The sequence below is a fragment of the Oculina patagonica genome, chromosome 1 (genome assembly GCF_052425735.1).
Source record: "Oculina patagonica isolate OP01 chromosome 1, crgOcupat, whole genome shotgun sequence".
In the NCBI taxonomy this organism is placed as follows: domain Eukaryota; kingdom Metazoa; phylum Cnidaria; class Anthozoa; order Scleractinia; family Oculinidae; genus Oculina; species Oculina patagonica.
The window spans coordinates 40,611,515-40,626,619 of NC_135758.1; the positions used below are offsets into that span (position 1 = coordinate 40,611,515).

At 38.7% G+C, this 15,105-nt stretch overlaps 1 protein-coding gene across 4 annotated transcripts; it reads right to left on the minus strand.

Moving 5' to 3' along the window:
* Nucleotides 1-311: 311 nt before the first annotated feature.
* On the minus strand, nt 312-13,058 carry LOC144631116 (uncharacterized). 4 transcript variants are annotated; one of them, XM_078489509.1, is made up of 6 exons: nt 12,926-13,058; nt 8,433-8,498; nt 6,773-7,321; nt 5,930-6,139; nt 3,559-3,687; nt 312-661 (listed from the first exon to the last, which is right to left on the minus strand). In XM_078489509.1, exons 2-6 carry the CDS (start codon nt 8,488-8,490, stop codon nt 405-407), a joined length of 1,203 nt encoding a protein of 400 aa, XP_078345635.1. In that variant the 5' UTR covers nt 8,491-8,498; nt 12,926-13,058; the 3' UTR covers nt 312-404. The 4 variants fall into 4 exon arrangements, with proteins under 4 accessions (XP_078345635.1, XP_078345627.1, XP_078345651.1 ...); XM_078489501.1 differs by lacking the exon at nt 12,926-13,058 and adding an exon at nt 9,822-9,933; XM_078489525.1 differs by lacking the exon at nt 12,926-13,058 and adding an exon at nt 9,028-9,212.
* Nucleotides 13,059-15,105: the final 2,047 nt, after the last annotated feature.

Here is a 15,105-nt window from a genome sequence, read left to right on the forward strand (position 1 = left end):
CATCACAAAATTCTGCGTTTTTATAATTACGACAAAATTTTGGGATAAAAACTGTGCATTTATTATTTTTAGAAAAGATAGGTGTGACCCCTTTACAATCACTGAATCCTCGGCATCTTTGTTGTGGTTGCTATAGCTTCCATTGCGCGGGAAAAGATAGCCTGCTGCATCATCATCCAAAAAAACGCTGACTAGATCGGGAATTGATCGCGTTGCAAGTTGTGAGAACATCGCTACTCGGTCGCAGGCCTAGTTTCTATCCCTCCCCTGTTACTCATGTATTTCAGCTGGACGTCATAAACGCTAGTCAATTAAGGTGTTGGACTCTTTTATTGGTTGGTTGATAAATGGTTCAGCAATCAGCAACACTTAGTGACACTTTGTTAATTAATCACAGTTCGGATTCAGTACATTTCATCGGATGCAGTGCACGGTCTCATAGAGCCTTTGTGCATTGAGGATTCTGCGCTGTTCATCCAGGCGTCAACAATTGGCTCGTAACCGTCAATCGCGAAATACCGGATGCAGCCCACGAAGTTTGGTTTCATATGCCAGTGTTCGCTTTCTGGCGATCCCAGAAAATAAGCTTGTGGGCGCGTTATGTCATCAGACGTTAAATCAAGATGGCTGTAGCTTCCTGGGGTTTTTCCAGTCACAGTAACTGTATTGATAAAGAATATATCAGAAATCAACATTATTGAGGGTAGGGGGGGTTAGATTATTGAGTGATGCTGAGCAAGATTGTAAAATTATCAAAGTCGAGGGTTTTTTGTCAGCCGAATACGAAGGACTAAACCGAACAAATTATTGTTTCTGGCAACTTTATTTGCAAATAAGTAAGTAAGAACTTTATTTCAGTGTCTATGCATTTAGCCCTTGTGGGCTAATTGGGGACACCAATTAAAATACCTAAAAGACTATTACTCAACATATTAATCAGGGTCGTAACCAGTTTTTTTTCATCGCGATCCCAAATTTTAGCTCTAATTTTGATTCCTGATCCCAAAAATGTGGCAACATTTGATCCCTGATTCCATTCTGATCCGATCTGATTGGCCGATCCGGATCCCATGACTTGTGACCCGGGATCCCGGGTCCATGATCCCGATCCCGAGGCTGTGATCCCGATCCCAAGGCTGTGATCCCTGATCCCAAGGCTGTGATCCCTGATCCCATATACCTGGTTACGACCCTGTATTAATGCAACATACGCGTATACTTCTTGTATTTCTGACCAGTACAGCCCTGTGCTTAAACCCGGCCTATTTACACATAGAATTGAATTTTTCTTTGTCTGAATTTTCCTTTCCTGTTGTTTTCTTTAAATTGTCCTTTGGTAGTTATTTTGATTGGTTGATTTAAAAATCCTTCGCATAATTGTGTGTATTTTATGAGTGGATTTCAACGCGGAATGTGATTTCGAAATACCTGCATGCAAAGGGCTTACCTTGCGATCGAAAAATTAACTTATTAGTCATTTACTTTGAATCTAACTGTTTTGTCTCCCTACGGATGCAGAATCAATATATATCGTAAGCCGGTAGGTTTTAAGTTAGCGGCGGTCGTCGCTTCGACATGCATTGATTTTCCAAGTTAAAGTTTCTTGTTTTGTCGCAAGACCCTCACAACAAGCCGCTCAACGCTTTTGCCCAACGAGTGATTTCTAAACTCAGTGTCCACGGTCAAGTAGGAGATTCTTGTACTGAATGCCTTTCCTTGCTTCCTCTGTAACCGTCTAAATGGATTCATTCAAGTTAAAGCGAATCAAATTCTCAAAAGTGTAGTTGTTTGCGGCGTAAGCTTAAGCTAAGTCGAAGCTTAGAACATATTTCGACCGCTAGCAAAGCAAATAAAATCAGATTAATAGCACGCAAATGCGGGAAAGAGAGTTTCCCAGTTGATGCGTGACACTTTCAAAATAGTACTTTAAAAACAAAAAAAACTCACAAAATAGTGCAAAAAGTGCCATTTTGTGTAGTTTACACAGACGTTTCGGGCATAGCCCTTCAGTGTGAAACACGCAGTCGATTACAATCTCACGTTCTTCATATCATGTTACTATTAAAACAATTTCATACCCCGTAATCCTGTATTGAAGCGATTTTTCTTTTACAAAGTGACAGCTTTGACAGAAACTTTTCCGCATGAGTTAAAGCAAAGTGCAGTGACGTCACCGGACGGCGTAAGCGGCTATTTCATTCAGACGTCTCTTCTCGGAAGCGAAATTCAGGCTAATTATTCTACTGAATTCTAAAAACGCCTTTTTCATCTTGCGCTTTTAATTTGTATTGCCTGCCGAAAAACGTCCATCAAAAACGTTATTTTCTTTGGGCGACTTTTTGGAGAAGATTGAAGAACAAAATGATAGCCAACCAGGCGTGATGGTACTTCGTGACAGCATGCGAAGGTTACTGGTGACCACGCCTCCGCTGAACAACTGTTATTAAGTGTCAGTAAACATCATGACCAAGCGCTACCTAATTACCACTATGCTCGATCGAGCTTATCGACATTTCTCACAGGAATGTGATCGGTTTCAAAACTTAAACTGACATCCTCAACACTTATTCAACTGAGCCGTCAAGCCAAAAATTGTTTTATCATTCGATGCAATTTTTCCTACCTTTTCATTGGCCGAGAGCCCACCACATGATCTGCAAATAAGTGTCTTGCAGTTCAATTATTTGCCTTAGCCTTCGGCTTCTGCAAATAATTGATCTGCTCGCCACTGACAAATCACGACGTTTTGCTTAACCTTGTCCAATAACAGTTAATTATTGTATACTCTCACTCCAAAACTCAGCATGGGCATAGTTCGAAGACCAGACTTTCAGAATAACAAACTCGGGCCAGTGTGCTTTTTCCCTCCGCTATGGGAAAAGAGTGTCGTCGCCCTGACAACTACCGCCCAATAATAGTGCGAGGCTGCACGTTACGGAACTCTACCCATCAAAATGATCAAAAGATCATTTTGAAAAATAAATAAAGGGAAACTCCTTAGCCGTTTTAACAGTAAAAGGGAAGTAAAAAAACTAAAGCTTTGATAATCTGCTTCTGCAGAAATATTCAACGAAATATTTTAAAAGCAAAATCTGTGGCATTGTCCAGTTGGGCCGACGTTTTGACCTAAGCAGGGCCCCTATGGATACCAGCCTCGTTGCTGAATGGGCTACCCTGGTAAAATAAAATTTACTGCCTAGGAGGTATGACAAATTTTCCTCTGCAAACATTTTTTTGCGAGATGCAAAACCTAGTTTTTTTTTTCATACCCCCTTAAAAAAACAATGGTTCGACCCTTACCTTAGCACTGGGATCGAGAATGCGGTTAATATTGATTTGACGCATGTTCAATATGAAACGTCGAGGCGGTTAGCAGAGTCTTCTTCTCTCCCCTCCCAACTTTTCAAGAAAGATCGAAAAATACTCTTATCGCAGAGTAGGAGTTTGCTAGGGTTAGCGCAATTTTTCATCATTCACTGAGTTTTCAACTTTTCTTTGAAACATAATACAAAATATGCATTATTTGGTTACTTTGGAAAATGTTAGTTAAGAACATACCGGAAGAACCATCTGGGTGTTTGACGCTAATATGACAGGACCGGCCAGAACGGGTCATATTGACTTTATCCCACGCCCTTTTTGGGTTACTCACGTCTTGGTCCAGTACAAATATCAACTCTTTTTCTCCTAAAATAAACCAAAATCGAAAACAATGATTTAAACAGTTGGTTTTTTCTAAGCTTTTATTCTACATAATCGGGAGAGCTTCCATTAAAAGGCTTCCCTTAAATGTTATCCCTCGGACGTACGAGCAAATGCATTCCCTGCCTGCATGTAATTATGACGTTGCCGTGGCAAAGTCAAAAATTATGGACACAAAGTTGACATATTAAAATTTCTGGAAGAAATAAATGAACAACTCAGTACTGATCATGAAAGTTTCAGGATTACAGAGTAAGTCCTCTTTTCAAAATAGTACAGTATAGTATGGTATGGTAACTTTGGTATGGTATGATATACTTATGCATGGTATGAGTTATGGTATGGTATGGTATGATATAATATACCATCTGAATGCAATGCTCACACTACACATCTCTACGGTCTGGTCAAGACCGGTACGCCGCATCATCTGTGAAGTAGCAGCCGTTTCGTCCTTGCTAGGGATGGGCCAATATTCGATACACCGATATTTTGATAAATTTCGGAAAATATCGATACTCCCGAAAAATATCTCACTTTCGATACGTTTTCCTCCGTGTTTCGGCCAAGACTTGTACGCATGCGCACAGCCTATTACCCGTAAAGTGGCAGCCATGAACAGCTGTTTCGTCCTTCTTAGGACTCATCAGCATGGCATAGCCAGGCGAAAATGCTGTCTATAGCTGTCGCTCTGGGTAATAGGCTGTACGCATGCGTATAGGTCTTGGCCAGTCCGTAGAGATGTGTAGTGTGACCATTGCATTCAGATGGTTTATTTAACAATTATTCCACAAGCGTGCGTTGGATATGAGATGGTAGATAGTCAACGAGGCGAGTAGCGCCGAGTTGGCTTTAACGATCTCATATCCAACAAGCGCGAGTGGAATAATTGTTTTATTAAAAACGCCCCAAAAATTGCAATATTTGAGCTTCTCAGCTATTTTCTTTGACGCGTATCGGCTACCAAATTTGTGGTCAATGATATATGAGCTCATATATCATTGCCTGTTAACCAATTAAAGCGCAGGAAATGCAATATACCATTGCTAGTTTTTAATAATATGACATATTTATGTCGTCACACGCGCGTTAGCTATTAATTAAGAGGATCCACCTCTCCTTACGCATTGCCGAGACTTAACAGTCCCAGCCGGTCACAGCTCCCACATGTTTCAATTAGGGGCTGGGGTTTAAAGCAACCTTCGGGTTCGTTTCTGGAGTAAACGACTGTGTGATTTAGATCTGGCAGCCATGTCGCAGCTTCAGAAAAAGCCGTTTTGTATCTAGAGGACCTGGGTAAAATGTCACTTTCTGTTTTTAAAATTCATTTCCGCTTCCTTATATTTTATTTGTAACAAACATCTTTTAGATGTAACGAACATATTTTAATTGGATCGAATATCTTTTAGTTGTAACAAACATCTTTCTTTTTAGTTTACACAACACCGATGTAAGCAACATGACATTGATATGTGGTCGTACTCGTTCAATGTTTTGTCCGTAAAAAGCCACAATAAAAAAGGGGGAAGGGGAGGCCGAAACCCTTGACTGAACTATCAAATTCTATTTCTTAAAAATGCTTATTAATCACCATCGCAGTTAAAAACTGAATTACAGGGATTAAATACAAGTTTTAAAAATTAACACTACAAATAACACTTTTATTATATACACTACTACAATGTTAAAGTACTATTGATATAGAACATACTATTCGGCTAAATTAATAAAGTGCACCTATCCCCAAAAATTTTTTTCACTTAAGTAAAAAAAACATTAAAGATTGAAGCGCAGCCAGGATTATTTATATTAAAAACAAACGTTCACTGGCTAAAAATATTAAAAATAATGAGCTTTCGGCTGTCGCTCTACAGCCTTCGACGGATAAAAAATTGAATACAAAATGGATAAAATATATACAAGAAAGGTGTGATAAAAAGAAAATAATGAAAAACAAAAGCGAAGTAAAAATGTGCTAATTAAGAGGCTAAACAGACCAACAGTACTCTAAAACTAGTGCATGAGTAGACCGTATAATCCCTCAAATTCGACTGTATTAAGCGAAAACTCAAAAGTGTTATTAACACCCCACAAGAGAGTTGAGAGCAATCTTTTATTCTTGTCCCATTTGAAAAAAACTAATTTATAGGATAAAATTAAACCTGAAAAAGTTCACATTCCAAGAGTTAATGAAACGTTACTTAAATTTACTTCTATTACAGTTTACCTGAGCCCAGATCAATGTTGTAAAAAAGTTGACGACTCTGGTAGTATCCAACCGATAAATGATCTATGTCACCTTGAGCCCACATTATCACTCCAGGACCCGTCATGTCACTTTTAAACTCGAAGCGAATGTCGTCTTCAGCGCGGTTCTTTTTGGGTTGGTAGTTGTCTATGGAGATGTAGCTGTCACCGCTGGTACACACACATGAACCTGTACAACGAGTTAATAAAAATATCTCTCTTTATCTCGTTAGTGAGCCTCACTTGATCACTGGATTTAACAAACTGCAGTAAGGCGGATCTGAACCCCATCGGCAGGAATTTAAAACATTATCTTTAGAGTAAATTCCATATTTTTAGTAATGTTTGTAGAGATCTTCTTAAGCTAGTTTAAACTTTAATTTGCTGAATTTCTTCAAAAATCGCTTTTTAATCATTGAATTGGTCTTTTTGGTGGCACAATGCTAAAATTAAAAATAAAGATAAGATGTTCTACATGACACGAGCATGGGACAAAGAAAAATTCTGAGTCCCCGACGGGAATCGAACCCATGGCCTCCCAGATACCGGTACGTTGGGCGCTCTAACCAACTGAGCAACGAGAGACTCGTTGTGAGCTGGGCCATTTTACTAGGTTGATATGTGACACGCGTCCTGCATACTGCTAGGATCAGCTATGTCGAATTCAACAAGTTTTGTAGTAAATAATAAAGATGGTAAATTTTAAGCTCGGTAATAAATAATAAAGATAAGATGTTCTACATGACACGAGCATGGGACAAACAATTCTGAGTCCCCGACGGGAAAAGGGTTAAATTAACATTAAGAGTCGGCTTATACTTACCGCAGGCTATAATACGGGGAAGTCTGTGCTGCAAATCGTTAAAGTCTTCGGCCTTTACAAAATCCTCGTTCCTCTCTGTCACCGACCTTAGTACCTTTGTATTTGTGTCATCGATTTGACCCATGGCTATGGCTAGCACTCGAACGCCTAATTTGCGTAAACTCTCTATGGCCTTCTTCATGCTGCCTCCTTTAGTCTGTACGCCGTCAGATAACAGTATGGCAACCCGACGCACGTCTGTCCTGGCCTTTGAAAAGACGTCATCTGCCGCTACATTTAGGGCTCGATCGATGTGTGTCTCACCCTTGAGTTTATCCAAACTATCCACGGCTCTTTTGAACTCTTCAATAGCTTGATGCTGTCCAAGTGTTACCTTTACTAAAGCCGTGTCAGTGAATAGAATAATAGCTGCCCGACTGTGGCCTGGTGCTACATTCATCAGCAGAGCTGCCTGCTTTACAAAGTCTTTTTCTTTTTGGAAGTCTTGTTCTGAAATACTTCCTGAAGAATCCATGATGAACGCCACATCCACTGGACAACTCCAATTTGCTAATGAGAATGCGGAAACACCAGGCAGCGGTCAGTTTTACTTCAAACAATTAACAATCGTTTAAATACTTACGAGTAGGCTCTTACCGAAAGTGCTCGTAAAAAAGCATTAAATGCTTAAAGCAGTGCTTGTTTTTTGCCACAAAAGTGCTAAAATAATGCTAATTTTTTTTAAAAAGTTCTCGTGGGTTACATAAAATACTTACTTTTTCCGATTTTTTTCAACATAGAATATTACATTTTTCAGATTTACAACTACATTTTTCATTTTCTGCCTTAGCTGGCTGACTTTATTGTTCCTCGATGACAATGCGGATGACGCCATCCTGGAACGAGTGTGATGGACTGGGTTTCTAGAAGGCAACTGCTGACTTATCAAAGCTATATTCCCCAGGCCTCCTCGGCTCCTTTGACTAAAATGAGGGCAAAATGCATCTGGGAGGCTTTGGACGCCAAAAATAAAGTCAGATTGTGCTTTTTAACACAAAATTATACAACTAATCAGTCGATAATCCAAAATAATGCTAGCAGTGCTTTTGGTGATAAAATGTAAAAAAAAATGCTTGCGAAGCCAAATAATGGCAAAAAAGTGCTAGAACTATCGGTAAGAGCCTACTTACGAGCATGGAAAACTATTAAAAAACAGCTATAGTGATGAACGCAACCAACTACCTATCGATACCTAGGTTGCGACCATTTCTTTGCACTTACTAAAATTGGAAATTAATCGTATGAATACAACTGGCATCAAATCAATTCGGGTGTAATTTGGAAATTCTCTAGGAGCATAAGTCGTTAACAGTCGTTTGAATAGTTACGAGCATGGAAAACTATTAAAAATGGCGATATCCATAAACGCCGGCTAAGCTGAAAACCAACACTTAAATTGTGTCTACGACCGAAAGCAAGTGAGACTAAATTAAACAAGATATAGAACTGGAAGGGTAGAAACAACATAATGCAAGAGCCTTTACAGTTTTCCAAACGCTGTTGCTGTTTGGTATTATGGTTAGACCTTAGCCCATCCAAATATATATTTAACTCTGATAGTACAATTCCTTTCTATCTGATATTCTATGTTCATTTATATTTTGTAACAGTTTGGGCTTACCTTCAGTCTGTTGCACTAAAGCAAACAGCAAAAGACTCAGTATTATCCATTTCTCCATCTTTTTGTCTACAAGAAACATAAAAAGTTTAATAAGCCCTAAATCGAACGAGAAAATATTTTGACGATGGAGCTACCTGCTGTCAGTATAAACACGCAACTAGTTTGTTTTCAAGTAATTATAAGAAAGTCCATAAGAAGCTTGGAAAAGACGCAAAAATTTATATACACTCTAGACCTAGCTAGAGATTTCTTTCCAACTACCTAGGTTGCAACCATGACTTGTGTACTTACTACAATTAGAAGTTAACGGTATGAATGCAACTGCAATCAAATCACTTCGAGAGTAATTTAAAAATTCTCAAATAGCACAAGCCTTGTGGCGAATGCGGTTAGAAAGACTTTTCAAGACGCGAGGTTTTGTAAATCCCTTATTGCTCGACCTTTGATACGATTACCAATTTATTATATGACCTGGAAAAATTACGAAAAATTACGAAAGCGTACATAATGATAAAATCGCCTGCTTTCAGCCAATCACAATAAAGTAATTTAACGGCCATATACTAAAAGTTGTAACGCTGGACGTTATTAGTACCTCTGCGGAATGAAATATTCGTAAAAATATTTCACGCGTTAATAAAAATCTCTTTCTCCCCCCAAAAAAACACAACAGTTATAGTATCAGCGAGAATACGATCGTAGTGTTTACACAATAAGAATCTTATCTAATTTTACACATTACGGCATGTCGTAGCGATCAAAACGCTTACGTAAGATTAAAACAGGTCCCCCTTGAAAATATCTTGACTTCCGTGCAGGGTGAGCTGTTAAGGTTTCAGGTGGCCTTGACTTGCCCATATCGGCGCAATTAATTTTTTCCGTTCTTTTGTTAGCAGAGAATGCTCGTCAACTTTGCTATTTTAAAACTGCCAGTTAATCTTATAAATCATACAATTGCTAAATTTATTAACAAAAAAAAAAAGTTGAAATTAACAAGTAACTTGTGTGGAGAATCGTGTGGCTGCGACAATGTAGTGAATTAGAGAAAATGAGCCAAATGCAATAAATAAAGACACAAAGGATTCTTTCTAGACGCAGTAATAGTCATTTTTCCCAAATAGCAATTTTAAAACCCCGCCTCATGAAAAACCCTCGATCGGATTAAAACACATTTTGGCGCCAGGCCGGAATCGAACTCGGGCCACATTAGTAAGAGGCGAGCGCGCTCTCGAGCTCTCGCCACTGCGCCATCCTTGCTCCCCTTGTAAAAATACACATCTAGTTTCTTTTACAACAAAAAAGCAAAAACCCATCTACACTCCTACTTTCCTACTGCCTGGCGTGCAATAAGCAACATCTCTTGAATGAAAAAGTTATTTGTCTACTCACCTACTTAATTCTAAAAGTATTGTCAGCTGACAGGGTCGTTTGTCTTCTTAGAAAAAAATCGATTTCTCCTCTGATCACAGTGTAAACAACACATGTATCTTGTTTTAATACTAACATTAAGCCACGTCTTTAGTTAGATAAATAGATAAAACTTAATTTTTAAGTGTTTAAAAACACTCCTTACCGTCAAAACGTCAACGTAGGAGCAGGTGTCCCTCAAAATCTCTTGACTTCAATGCAGGGTGCGCTCTTAAGGTTTGACGTGTCACTGAGCTACTGATATTAGCGAAATTATCTTGTTGACTTGCCTGAAAGTTAGCAATGGCTCTTCGCGTATATAAAAGAAAACTTGATGAAATTACCGGAGGAATGCTTTGCTGTTGAAGAGATCACTGTATAACAGCATGATTCTCGTATACGGGAAGAGTTTTGAATTTGCAAATGTATCTAAAAAATATTTTAAATGACGGAGCTAACTACTATAGGGACACGCATTTTGTTTCCTTAACAGATTATTCTGAGTCAGAAATTAAAAAAAAAAAAGGTTAAAGAGAAGCTTGGCAAACTCGCAAAAATAAATCTTTACTTAAATATGTTGGACTTCTTTCCAACTACCTTGGTTGCGACCAATACTTTCACATTAATTTAGGTTGTAAAACCGACATCTCACCCACTCAATCTTTCACGTGTAAAGGCGCTACCCGTAACAAGAAATGCGTTTCTATTTTGATAACAATAGGCTTTGCTTTACAAGCGAAAAATAACCCTATATGGCCATTTTTGAACAATGGCGCAACAGCTTCAGAACACACGAGGGATTTGACGAAGTTTCCGATTAGCACACAAGCGGGAAATAAACGCTCGCAAAAAACGAAGAAAAGACAAATTCTACCCGGGAGAGTGATACTGGTAGATTTTGTTCGGTGCAGACCATTTCTTGATACGCGTTGAAACTGGAGTATTTTATCAGAACAGCGTCGTTTGTCCTCTTCTTTCACAAATCACTTTTCCCTCTGATAGAAACTATAGTATTGGCAAGAACTAGCCTGTGTAGCTGGCGGTATTGTTGGGTTTATATTTTAAGCGCGCACAAGCAAGCGGCGAAGCCGCGATAACGAGCGGCGAGGCTGCGAGTAGTTCAAGTTACTCGCGGCTGTGCCGTTCGTTGTCGCGGCTTTGCCGCTTGCTTGTGCACGCATTAAACCCCAACAATACCGCCAGCAACGCAGGCTAGGCAAGGACGTGATCGCAGTAAAAACACCACAAGAATCTTGTTTTGATAGCAACATTATGACACGTTTTTGTCAGCAGTCAGTAAAAACGTCAACTAAGAACAGGTGCCGCTTGAAAAACGTTTGACTTCAGTAGTGCAGGGTGCGCTCTTAACTAAGGTTTCAGGTGTCCTCAAATTTCCGACGGCGTTGGCTTACCTAAAATTAAAGTTAGAAATGCCCCATCACCTATACAAAAGAAATGTGTAGAACACTTCAGGACGGTTATCACAAAATTACTAGCGGAATGCGTTGCTATTAAATAGATCACTGTATAACAGTACACAGCTAGCATAAGGGAAGAGTTGAGAATTGGAAGAACCACTGTCAGAACTAAATATAGTGGCAATCGTAAAAAAACTGGATACAGCCCAAAATTAACATTTGCCGGACTATGTGGCTACATAAAGCAAAATAAGATTAAGAGGCCCCAGGAGTTTCGATTTCGGTGACCGTTCTTCGGATTTAGGAAGAGTCCTGTTCAGAGCAGTTTGTTCTTCCCTTAATCCTCGGGCATCCTTTCTAATCGTACATTTGGGAAAATGTTACTTGTAGACTCTGTTGATCATGACAACCATGCATGTTATAGTCCAGTAAGCAATTTTGAACGTTATTTAACAATTGTAAAACTTATTATATGGACCTAAGTAATGAATATTTTTCGTGCCTTTAAAGGCAATAGCTTTCTAGAAGATCCTATTCTTGTTCAGCTGTATATAACAGGCTAAAGTTGTATCTTCGCCTCATGTATAGCGAGGAAGGCGATTGTCCTCCCAGTTCCCTAAGTGGCTCCTATAAGTTACCCTCTCCTTAATCAGAGTATCTAAGAAATCCATCGCTTGTAATGTGGGTTGAATATCCAAATAATAGACATTAAAGTAAATGTGACTTTACAGACATTATTTTTTTCCCTAGTGCCGCAGCTTCGGTAAGAACCAGCAGTGCTTCAAGTAACGTCTCGTCTAATGTGGTTGCTTGCTACAATGCTTGTTTTTCAAAAGACATTCCCTTAGATTAATCTATTTTGTAATTCCTATAACACGAGGGACAACCAACTGAACCAAGATTACCTGAGAGTCGACGTTTATTTTCAAAATGTACGTGGTAACTGAAAACGAATATTAAGGTCGTGCAGGACCCTTGCAATCGTTATTTATGTATTAATTTAAAGGATATGCACGAACTACGACGATTGAAGCCGAAAACAAACAGAATATTCATGATTTTTTTCTTTAAAGTAATTACACGTTATTGTTCTCAGCTTTGTGCCGCCGTGCGCTGGAACAAACTGAAAAATCATAATTAGATTCACAGCTATGAATATAGCACACGTTGTTGTAAACATTGACTCGGAAGGTCTTCGGAAGCCTCAAAACCTTCAATTTTGTGTCCAAGTTTTCTTCGCCGATATAGAATTTCAAGAGTTGATTCGCGACGAACATAAACTTGGTGTACTCGAGCTCTATTGTGTTATGACAATAGCGAATTTTTAAACGTCCTTTTCAAAATGAAGTAAACACGTTTCAAATTAAGTTTAGATTACACATTTTTACTCTCCTAGAAGCCATTAACTACTAGCAGTTTTTAAAATCGAAAATTTTGTTCTTGTCATACCACGAAAGTAGTAGATTACTAACAATGTAGACTTAATCTTACAGAATTCTTTGCAGTTAAGCTAAGTTAAGCCGAATGTTATAGTGAACAATTTTCGACCCTGCGACGGCAATGCTAATTTTAATTTTTTCACTCAAGTTTGTTAATGAACAAATTAATTTATGGTAGTTTACTTGTATAATTTTTATTCTCTATTGTTGCGAAGAATAGCGAACTCACCGTGCTCCCTGGTTCGTTCTGTTATTCTTCTCGCCTCGTGAATGAAAATCGTACGTGCTCACTAACCATGAACTAATCTCTATATAGCCTGGGATTTTAGTGATAATACAATACTAGTATCGGCAAGAATACGATCGACATGTATACACCACAAGAATCTTTTGTAAGTTCAGACGTTATGTCACGTCAACTAAGAACAGGTGCCCCTTAGAAGTCTTGTGACTTTGGAGCAGGGTACGCTTTTAAGGTTTCAGGTGTCCTTGATCATGAATTTCCCATATTAGCAAAATATCTTTTTCTGCTTACCTAAAGTTAAAAATTTCCTTTCGCCTATATAATTAAGGGAAAACTTCGCAGACTTGGCAGATATATTGCCAGTACTTATAAGGTATAACTAAATTATAATGACTATCTAACTTGAAAACAATGGATACAGCTGAAAGTTAACATGCCGGACCGCGTGTCTACAGAAACAAAATTGAATGCAATGCTATGTTTTATTTTTTTATACTCAGGACTAGTAATTTCTCTCATAAATCTTAAAATTCCCCTGAAAAACCCTCAATTGAATAAAAAATATAATTTTTTACGACAGAGCCAACTACTGTAGAACATGCATCTAGTTTATTTTGCAAGTAATTTAAAGTAGCCTATAAACACCGCGGGCAAAGTCGCAAAAATTCATATATAATAAAATCTTTGAGATTTCTCTCCAACTGCCTGGATTTCACGTTAATTTAAGTTTTAAAAAGCGACATTTGTTAAATTAGCAACTTTTCGTCTAATTATCCGCTCAATCATTCATGAATTAAAACGCAACTGGTAAAGCTCGAGTATTATTTGAGAGCATCGTCGTTTGTCCTCTTCTTCTAAAAACCGCTTTCTTACTCAAAACAAATATAGCATCGGCAAATAATGCAATGGTAAAGTACACACCACTAATACTTTTTCTAAGTTTAAACATTATACCACGCCTTATCAGTCAAAACGTCAACGTAAAAACTGGGGCTCCTTGGAAACATTTTGATTTCGGTGCAGGGTCTTATCACGTGCACGTGGCCACGGAAACCACAGGCAGCCCAAGCTAACGATAAGAGCCACAGTACTCTAAAACTCAATTTATAAAGATTTGTATAGGAATGAAACAATTTTGTTTTACGATATAGAATTTCGAACGTTTTATGAATAAAATTGACTTACACTGTCGCTGTGTGGTGTTCTTTCCTGTTTGCCAGCTCCTCGGGCCAATTTGAAGTGATTTGGACTAGTTACGTGTACTTTATTAAACATTCCCAATGCTGGAAACTATTTTCGACAGCATCTCACTCGAAGCGAAATATCTTCCGTGAAATTGATCAAATCGCTACCGAATTTCCAGCACCGTAATCTCCGGTAATTTCTCTTTCCTATCGTTGTCCATTTGATTCCGAGTGCTCTAGTGAAGCGTAGAAAATTCTTCCAAAGTGCGATTTTTGCTTTTCTTTTTATGCGCGGCCCATCAAACCACACACAAAATGGCGTCAGGTCGACAAAATCGACCTCAGTGGTGGGGGGCATGGCGATATTGTCACTAACTCTTAAATACGCTGTGGGACCCGGAGAGGTCGATTTTCTACAGGAAATAAAAAATCACCGGAACGTGATTTCTTAAACGCCGGCTTTTATTTCCGCTAGAAAATCGACCTCTCCGGGTCTCACAGCGTAATTTGGAGTAAGTTACAATAACTCCATGCACCTCCACCGCGGAGGTCGATTTTGTCGACCTGACGCCATTTTGTGTGTGGTTTGATGGGCCGCGCATAACAAGAAAAGCAAAAATCGAACTTTGGAGAAATTTTCTACGCTTCACTAGAGCACTCGGAACCAAATGGACAACGATAGGAAAGAGAAATTACCGGAGATTAAGGTGCTGGAAATTCTGTAGCGATTTGACCAATTTCACGGAAGATACTTCGCTTCGAGTGAGATGCTGTCGAAAATAGTTTCCAGCCTTGGGAATATTTAATAAAGTACTAGTGTTTAAAATTTCGCAAAGCAATAACTCGTCCAAATCGCTTTAAATTGGCTCGAGAAGCTGGCAAACAAGAAAGAACACGACACAGCAACAGTGTAAGTCAATTTTATTCATAAAACGTTCGAATTTCTATATCGTGAAAGAAAATTGTTTCATTCCCATACAA